Raw genomic sequence first — 8,985 nt, forward strand, 5'->3', positions numbered from 1 at the left:
ACACACACACACACACACTCCACGCTTGGGTGCTTTGAGCATTTGTGATGTCTCAACTCTGCAACCTGTGGGAAAACGGGCTAAGTGTGCTAATTAAAGTGCTTGTTAAATGCCACAGATATTTAGAAGAGAGTTCTCCACAACCTGAAGATGGCTCTGTGGATTTTGACATAAAGGGATTAATTTAATGAGACTGAAAATACAGCATGGCCAATTGACTATTAATAGTTTTAGTATACTGTATTATGGTTGGCTGTCAGGTCAAAGTGTGCAGCCCTGTCTCTGTCAGACGGCCTTCTTGCTTTCCTCAAGCTGTCATTGTAAATAAATATGTTCTCTTAATTGACCTGCCTGGTTAAATTAAGGTTAAATGAATAAAAATAAAACTTTTACAATGGATTGCTGTAAAGTAAAATACTCATATCAGTGAAAAAATGTAGAACAAACCGCAGATAAACTGAAGCCAATCAGAATGTCATGCTTCAAGTCTTAATTTCTTACTTCCTGAGACTGACTGTACTTAACTATAAAAAAAAACTGTGATTTCAACAGTCTTGAGGATCAGTAGATAACAAAGTCCTGCTTTTCTCAAACAGGGCAAAGTATAGCGTGAGACACAAGAGTGCTATCTGCCATTCCAGTCATGTAAATATCACCTTGCAGTGGTCAGAAGTGGCAATTAATTGTAATTAAGCTCACAGCAAGAATGATTATTGTGATTGTGTGCTCTTGGATTGCAGAGGAATGGAAAAAGTGCTAAACAAACTACCAAATTGCACGCCTCCCAAGTGCCAGGGTAAACAGAATAGCACCCATTTCATGTCTGTGTGTATTCAGCTTGGCAATGTGGCCTCAATTAGTGCGAGGTGTGAAGAACGTATTGAGGTAGATAAAGCGTGTGAAAGGTGCTTTGTGTCATGTTTAACTGTTTTCTGACTTTTTCTATTATTGTAAAACCGCAGTCTGTTTCCATCATTGATAATCTTCTGCACTGAACCACTGCAGCTTTAATTTACACCTTGACAGGATGAGTTAAAGACATTTAATAAGTCCGCTTTGGCTCAGACTTTGACTTTCTAAATGTCTTTAACTCGCTCGGTCAGGGCATAATACACTGGGGGTTGTGGTTTCCTTTTACATGGATGAAAGCTGGCAGAAAGGTTGAGTCTATTCTATTGTGTGTGTGTTTCTACCTGAGCGTGCCTTTTCTCGATACCCATGTTGAAGGTGTTTGCCAAGAGAGGGGTCTGCTTTTCCTCACTAAATGAGAAATCAGCAGGGAAGGCTACAACGGCCCGCGCACAACTCAAACATATTCATTTTGAACGCGTATCCTTAAGCGCAAGCCGAGAAGTCTTTGTACTTTTGGAGGACCAGACCCTGAAAAAGGTCATTATGCTGGCTGGTTTATTAGCCAGGGAAATTGTCTTTGGTTTACTCTAGAATGAAAACTCTTCAATTAGCCAGGCGTCTGTCTCAAGTAGCCTGTCTTTTAAAGAAGAATATTTCACTATCAAAATGTTCCTGTGGTAAAACAGTAGGAAGGGATTAGAAGAAACAAAAACAACTCACCGTTAAATGAGCTTGGCAATCATGTTGACACTTAACGAGAACCATATTTGGATTTCACCCATACCGTCACATTAGAAATGAAATGTATGCCAGTGCATATGATTTATTGTAAGGGCTAATGTGCCCAATAACATTTCAAAACTTCTTTATGAGTGTATTTATTCAGACTACATGTGCAAAAAAAAGTAAACTGGTGTAGTACTTCAAGTAAATCCTGCTATCCACTTAACTGCATTCATTTAAATAAATATATCAGAATAATACTAATAATTTAGTATTTTTTGATCTTTCATTGCTTTATGCATTGAGAATGCTGTCCATAGGATTGTACTGTAATGTTATGGATATTTAGAGCTATAATATCGCTGGAAGGCTGAAATGTGGTGTTTGTGTGTGTGTGTGTGTGTGTGTGTGTGTGTGTGTGTGTGTGTGAGTAGGTTGCTGAGAAGACAAACAGGATCATGTACTTGCTCTGCACTATCCCACATGTGAATGCGCTGGATTGAGCCTATCTGTCAAGCGTTTGTGAGCGATAGTTTATGATACGTGCTGGTCAGATGAAAAATATAAGGGTGACATTTTCCAGACTTTTCACCATCATTTGACCGTAAACTAAATGAGTCGTGTGCTGAAGTGCTTGTGTGAATTAGCTCATTCAAAATGAAACAGAGATGCATTTATCTAAGTGGATGGTTTATGGCTGATGTAGCAGCTGGCTAAGTTCTTCCATTAAATTATTTTCAAAGAATGATTCTCTGAGCGTTTGAGTTTAGACAGGTTTGCAAATTGTGATACTTTCCATGGCTGCTGCTTAGTGAGAGTTGTTTATTTGGGAGTTAATTTGGCCAACTTTATTGAGAGGCTCGCTGTGGCACGGTTACAGACTGAAATATTGTCCCACTTGAGTTGGACGCAAGCAATAAATACACTGCAAAAAGTGTCCTTAACAAGTAATTTCGTCTCATTTTCAGTCTTAAAATCTTATATTTCTTTAAATATGTGAAAAGTTCTGCTAATGGGGTGAGATAATTTCACTGGTTTCCAATGCGGTCTCACTTGCTTCGTTGTCTTGAAGCATCCTGAAACAAGGCAGAATAAGGCAGATCATTCCTCTAGTATTAAGTGTAAGAAAAATAAGATTTATAAGAATCAATACTAAATGAAATGAATTGTTAAGGCTGGATGATTTTTGCAGTGTACTCTTCTTCTGAAAAAGAAACATGTTCGAACAGTTTGACCCTCTTTGAGAATGTCTCCTCCATGTCATCAAAATAGTTAATGCAATTCTGAAAGTAGACTTACTAATATTGTCTAAAAAGTAGCCTGAATAATATTGTTTTCATTTTGGACTAATATTTTGTTCAGTGGGACATGGACTGTAAGTTGAGTATGGCAAGGTGTGGCACTCACCATACCTTAACCTAAATGAGTCCAAATCTGACCTTTTAGTTTTTTATTGTTATAACAGAAAGCAAAAATCAAGCCAAAATTGCCAGAAATGTATCTGGAATCCATATCTAAAGAAAAAGTCACATCAGAGGAGCAGTCAGGACCAGTATTCCCTCCGTACTGATAGTTTGGTGACCTAATTTATCACATTGACCAAATCAGTGGTTCCCAAAGTGGGGTCCAGAAACCTCCTTGAGTGGTTCCAGAGGTTCCCCAGCCAAAATGAGGAATAGTTTAATTTCACTTTAATTGACTGGAACTTTTCCCAACTAGAGAACATATAAGGATGACCATAAATCCAAAGTTTCAAAAAAATCTCACCCAATGGAGGTCTAAAACGAATCTATTTGTGGGTCCTTGATGCGAAAAAAAAACAAAAACCCTGGACCAAATAAAAATGTCTTGTCAGTCACTTTGTCCCCATAAATTTAGTTTAATTATACAAGTAGGTTTGGAAGTTTGGTGGCAAATGATATTAGATGCAGGGCCTTTGCCATAGCTTAGGGTTTAGTGAATCGAAGCCCCCCTTCCCCCCTGCAGAAGGATTCTCCAGCTTCTGATGATGATGACAAAACCCCTGAAAATGAAACAGCCATTCCCATTGTGGTCGATCAGTGGGATAAGTAGGCTGGAAAACCGACAGGGGGCGTCTCCTCTCCCTGCATCCCCCGCCCCCTTTGGTGTGGTGGAGGAAGGAGGTGTTGGGGATCTCCTACAACAAACCCACATTCAAAAGGGGGCACACGAATTACATCACGATTCGCGTGAGGATATAACGGAGGTCGCAGGTTACGCTCACCGCCTTTCTGCAGGAGACAACGGAGCATCATGCCGAGCCCATGCGCAGGGAGCCCGACGAGAGAAGATCTGAGCTTTGTAACGCGGTGCAGAGCGCGCGCCTCTTCCTAAAAACGGGTTCCACTGATGCTGCCGCGGACGAACGTCATACAAAGACATTGATCTCGTCCATTGTCATTTCTTTTTCTGTCACGGATTTCCAAGAAGTCATGGGAAAGGCGGTGTGAATTTTGAGGACACTCAAGACGCAAAGTTGGATACGGCTCACGCGTAATTGCGCACTCCAAGAAAGTGGCCCTAGTGCTCTCCAAAGACTCCGGGCGCATCAAACTGTTGGATTGACTGACATGGATCATCATTTTGCAGCCATGTATCTGCTGGTGCTGTCCCTCGGACTTCTGATGGACAAGGGGATTTGTCAGCATTACTACCTTCTCCGCCCCATCCCGAGTGACAGTTTGCCACTTGTGGAATTAAAAGAGGATCCCGATCCCGTCTTTGACCCCAAGGAGAGGGACCTTAACGAGACCGAGCTGAAGAGCGTCCTGGGAGACTTCGACAGTCGCTTTTTGTCTGTTTTACCGCCCATCGAGGACAAATACACCGGGAACGAGGAGCTGGATGACTTTGAGATTCAAAAGCCCGGCGGAGCGATGCCGAAAGAAATCAAAGCGATGGATTTCGACGTTCAGTTCGGCAAGAAGCACAAGCCCAGCAAAAAACTGAAGCGGAGGCTGCAGCAGTGGCTGTGGGCATACTCGTTTTGTCCGGTCGTGTACACCTGGAACGACCTGGGGAATAGGTTTTGGCCCCGGTTCGTCCGGGTGGGCAGCTGCCTCAGCAAAAGGTCGTGTTCGGTTCCGGAGGGGATGGTGTGTAAACCTGCGAACTCGACCCATCTGACGATACTGAGGTGGAGATGCGTGCAGAGGAAAGGAGGGCTTAAGTGCGCGTGGATACCGGTTCAGTACCCCATCATCACAGACTGCAAATGCTCCTGTTCCAGCTAAAAGACTCTTCAACAGCGAGAATAAATTATAAGCTCATTATTTTTTTTGTGATTTTCACATGCACTACCGAGTGTAGGAATGTATTTTATGTATTTTATGTATATGTGGCGCCATGCAATTATATATAGCTCCCTGTACAAAGCCAGTATTATTTGTAACCAGAGTCTACTTTATTTGTGGAGAATATTGGTTATATATTTTGTATTTATGGAGATGGCGCATAGTGCCATGTAAGGACTTGTTGTTTTCCCTTTGGATAACGCAGATCGACCTCAGAGTTAAACGTGGATTATTGATACAGCTGTGTATCGGCCACTTGTTTTATCATGTAAATTAAGAGAACTGCTATTTATTCTTTATATTCGTACAATAAAAGGACACTGAAATGATTTTAAAAGTATGTTTTCTTTTCCTTCTTCATGACAGTTATAACCGGTGTGACCCTCGGTAACGGACTGGGTATCTTTAAGTCACCTGCCACAGTGCGCACAGTGTGTAGTTCTCACGTTAACACCATTTTACGCATCACAGACTTTTTACAAGCATGCACTTTTATACAGCACGCTCGCGTCTCATGTGCTGTTTACTCCGTACTGCAATTTCTGTTAACACCCGGTGTTACCAGGAACAATGACGAAGGAGGAATTGCGCAAATTCTCACGGTGACATGAGATGAATTAGGCGAGTGCACACCTAATTATAGCCGTTGGGAAATACATTGGATCACAGAGACTTACACATCTCATGAAATTGGTTTTAGCTGTTACCACCCTATATTGAAATGCATTGATTTTTTTTTTTTTTTTTTTTTTACAAGATCAGGCCCACATTTTCATTCATAGACAAGTTATTTTATCATAACATGTGGCCAACAGTTCGCCCCTCTCCACCAGTCACCAACCCTATCTTCACCTTATCACTGTAAAACTATCAGTCACACATCAAACCCATTACAAATGTAGTTAATGCTGATAAAGGAAGGAGCACTGATTTATTGATCTAAGGAATCGGCAGCTGCTAACAGTTCTCACAGTCTTTCATCTCCCAAACCCTCCTCCCCATTTGCAACCCAGCAGGAGCTGAGCTGCAGAGGACCTGGCTTTCTACTCCAGTGGCAATGGGATAAGCAGAGGTTAATGTTCGACCTGGAGTGGTAGGAATACATGCAACTGGCCTACATGTCGTTTCTATTGCATACTTACAATATGCTACAATTAAAGTAATAATCTGTGATATATTCGTATCAATAAATGTGGATTTTTTTTTTTTTTCTACTCTCCATTGTCGATTGATATAACACAATAGTGAATCAACCTATATCCAGTTCATGAAAGCTTTTCCATTTGCTGTTCTAAACGCCCGGTGTCTGGTAGCTCTTTCCCGGGAGAAATCCTCTGCCGTACAGGAAGTGATGCGTTTTACGTTTCTTGCTTTTTTTTTTTTATTACTAGAAGAAGAACTGGGTAGTTAGCATGAGCAGCGATAGCCGCCATGGCTGAACAGACAAAGAACAGAGCGCCACCTACAGAAACTCACACTTCATTGACAGAAAATCGAAGGAAAAAGACGTCACAGTACTGGACGCACTGTTTGATTGACAGGTGATCTCTGGGAAGTGCAGTGCTGAAACACCACAGCAATGAGCGCTGAGCAACAAAGAGATTACCAAAATAATGAAAAAAAGAAAGAAAAAAAATCAAGAATCTCATGGATTACCGCTTTAAAGTTTATCCAGTTTAGCCTGAATGAACGGGAAACGTCTTATACATTTACAGGGCATATAGCACATCCTGTGGGACCAAAAATTACTTAATTGCCTCACATCTTGGCAGTCACTCACTTCCCACTTCAATTTTCACTGAGTGATAATATGCCATGACTGTGAATTTGATGAGGCCAGTTGAAATAATAGATCTCAATCTATTCCATTAATTGCCATAATTGTATGAGTTTCTCTCACTGTAAGGGTTCACATCCACTAAGACCCCCCCTCCCCTCCGCTCCCCTCCCCCATTCTTATACAGCCCTAGCTGGGTAGACTGTGGGGCACCAGAAAGCCTCGTGTTTTGTTTTAGCTGTGTTTAGTCCATAATGATGCTACTTAGGTTCAGAGCCAGTTCTCCACATCCACACGCAGCACACAAATCCCCTTACTTGTCAGAGAACGGCTAGATTACCGTAACACATTAGTTTTCGTCCGCTTCGGCCATGAGGCAAAGATCTCCACCACACGGCTTAAACACACAAAGTAAATGGCCTTTGATGTGTGTGTTATTGCCCACCAGCAATGCACTTGGGATCCTCAGTATTTGTTCGACGCTGATCCAGTTGTCTTTTCCGTGGCACTTTTTGTCCCGCGGTATAACGCTTGTGACTGTCGAGCTTTAGTTTACAAGCTCTGTGAACGTCCACCTATTTCAGGTTTTGTGTGTCATAGTCGGGTGTTAAAGCACCCAGAAGGATTACAGTGTCTAGTCGGTAACAGCTGGCGTGGAAACTATATTAGATAATAATAAACTCTAACTTCTGCTTTTAAAATATAAATCAGATGCGCTTCTTTATTCTATCACGTTTCAACCTGCTCTCGATAATGATTAGGCCGCTATAATTTCAAGTAATAGCTGTCCTGTCAGCCATAGTCTGATCACTATGTACAGTGTATTTCTATTTCCTTATGCATTCAACTCATCGGAACCTTTCCAATGACATCTCAGCCTTTTTCCATGACTGTTTTGCTCATAACACATTACAGAACATACTTTCCCAAATGTGACCATATTCACCCGTGTTCGCTTCGTGTTTCTGATCACATTCGTGTAACGCTGGGTATTCCAATTCAACCTCATATCTTTCTTTTCCCTCAATTTTTTTTTTGTGCTAGAGCACAGGGAAAGTGCTGACGCCGGTCAGATGATTTGTGTGTGGAGTAATAGGTGTTGACAGAGCGCTTGGTGCCTGCTAATACCAGCTGCAGACTGGAGGATGCAGGGCTGCTAATGCCCCTCGTCACTTTGGAGCTGGCTTTTACTGCTCAGCGCCTTCACACAGCATGGCGCACCGCTGTGCACTCGGCCTTCACTATCCACAGATCTCTGAAGTCTGAGATACACAACAATGTAATGCTTTTAGCCACTAGCAATCCATTAACTTAATGATCTCTTTAGGTATGGGCTCTTTTTATTGCTTTTCTACTCCCTCCCCCTTTACTTAATCAACTTGCTTTTTTTTCCCCTACGCAGATATTTTGAAGCCAAAACCTTGTTGCTGATTAAATTCTCCTACAGGGTTCAGATACTTTCCTGATCAAAGCAAAGTCTCCTTGTTACTTATGCCAACAATAACAAACACACAAGTCATTCATTTTTCATTCATAGCTGATAAAATTAGTTTTACTAAATTGACTGGCTCATTAATAGGCCAAAGGTAGCCTTTGTGGCTCCTCCATTAATAATGTCATTAAAAGTATCGGCACAAAAAATCCTCTGATATTATGATCAGTTTTGGGTATTGTCAGAAAGCTCCCGATACAGTTTAATTCAATACTTGGACCACAACTCTCTAATATTATGATACATGTTGTGATTTCACGCTGTGATGAAAGCTGAAACATATCCCTTGATGTTCTCAGTCCTGGTAGGGGTCCACTAGTGGCCCAAAAAGAGCTTTGAGTGGCCCTTGAATCATTTAATCGTGAGACATATTTCAAACAATGTTACAATTTTGAGTAAAAAGCCAGAAATCGATCACCAGATGAAACCCAAGGCCTGTCAGACTTTTAGCGCTCAAGGACTAATTCAAAGACGGATTTTCATTTTCAAGAACTTCATTTGGAAAGTCTGACATTAAACTCTAACTACTTTCCCCCCACACATAAATATGACTGTTTTGATGTTAAAGTATGTTTTTGCCTGCAGTAACCTAGAGCCATAAGGTGAATTATTATATTGTTTTTGTTTCATTACCGCTTGTAAGAGAGTACTATATGTTTGCAATAATATAGTTTATTTTTCTAAAGGAAAATGATATATAAACTTCGACTAAATTACAGTGATTTAACTTGTAGGACTTTAATTATGGCTTCAAAGTTCAAAGCTGCAGAATAACCTTCTTTAAGGAAAGGAATTTTATTGCTTTGATTTCATGTTTTTCGCCTATT

General features: G+C 41.1%; 1 protein-coding gene across 1 annotated transcript; it reads left to right on the forward strand.

The window, feature by feature from the left end:
* The first annotated feature begins 3,844 nt into the window (after positions 1 to 3,844).
* On the forward strand, positions 3,845 to 5,200 carry nog1 (noggin 1). Its single transcript, XM_071896145.2, has one exon. The coding sequence runs from the start codon at positions 4,167 to 4,169 to the stop codon at positions 4,827 to 4,829; it is 663 nt and encodes a 220-aa protein (XP_071752246.1). The 5' UTR covers positions 3,845 to 4,166; the 3' UTR covers positions 4,830 to 5,200.
* Positions 5,201 to 8,985: the final 3,785 nt, after the last annotated feature.

The sequence above is a fragment of the Centroberyx gerrardi genome, chromosome 7 (assembly GCF_048128805.1).
Source record: "Centroberyx gerrardi isolate f3 chromosome 7, fCenGer3.hap1.cur.20231027, whole genome shotgun sequence".
In the NCBI taxonomy this organism is placed as follows: Eukaryota; Metazoa; Chordata; class Actinopteri; order Beryciformes; family Berycidae; genus Centroberyx; species Centroberyx gerrardi.

Coding starts and splice junctions, on each gene's coding strand:
- nog1 (XM_071896145.2), top strand. CDS start 4,167: ATGGATCATCATTTTGCAGCCATGTATCTGCTGGTGCTGTCCCTCGGA.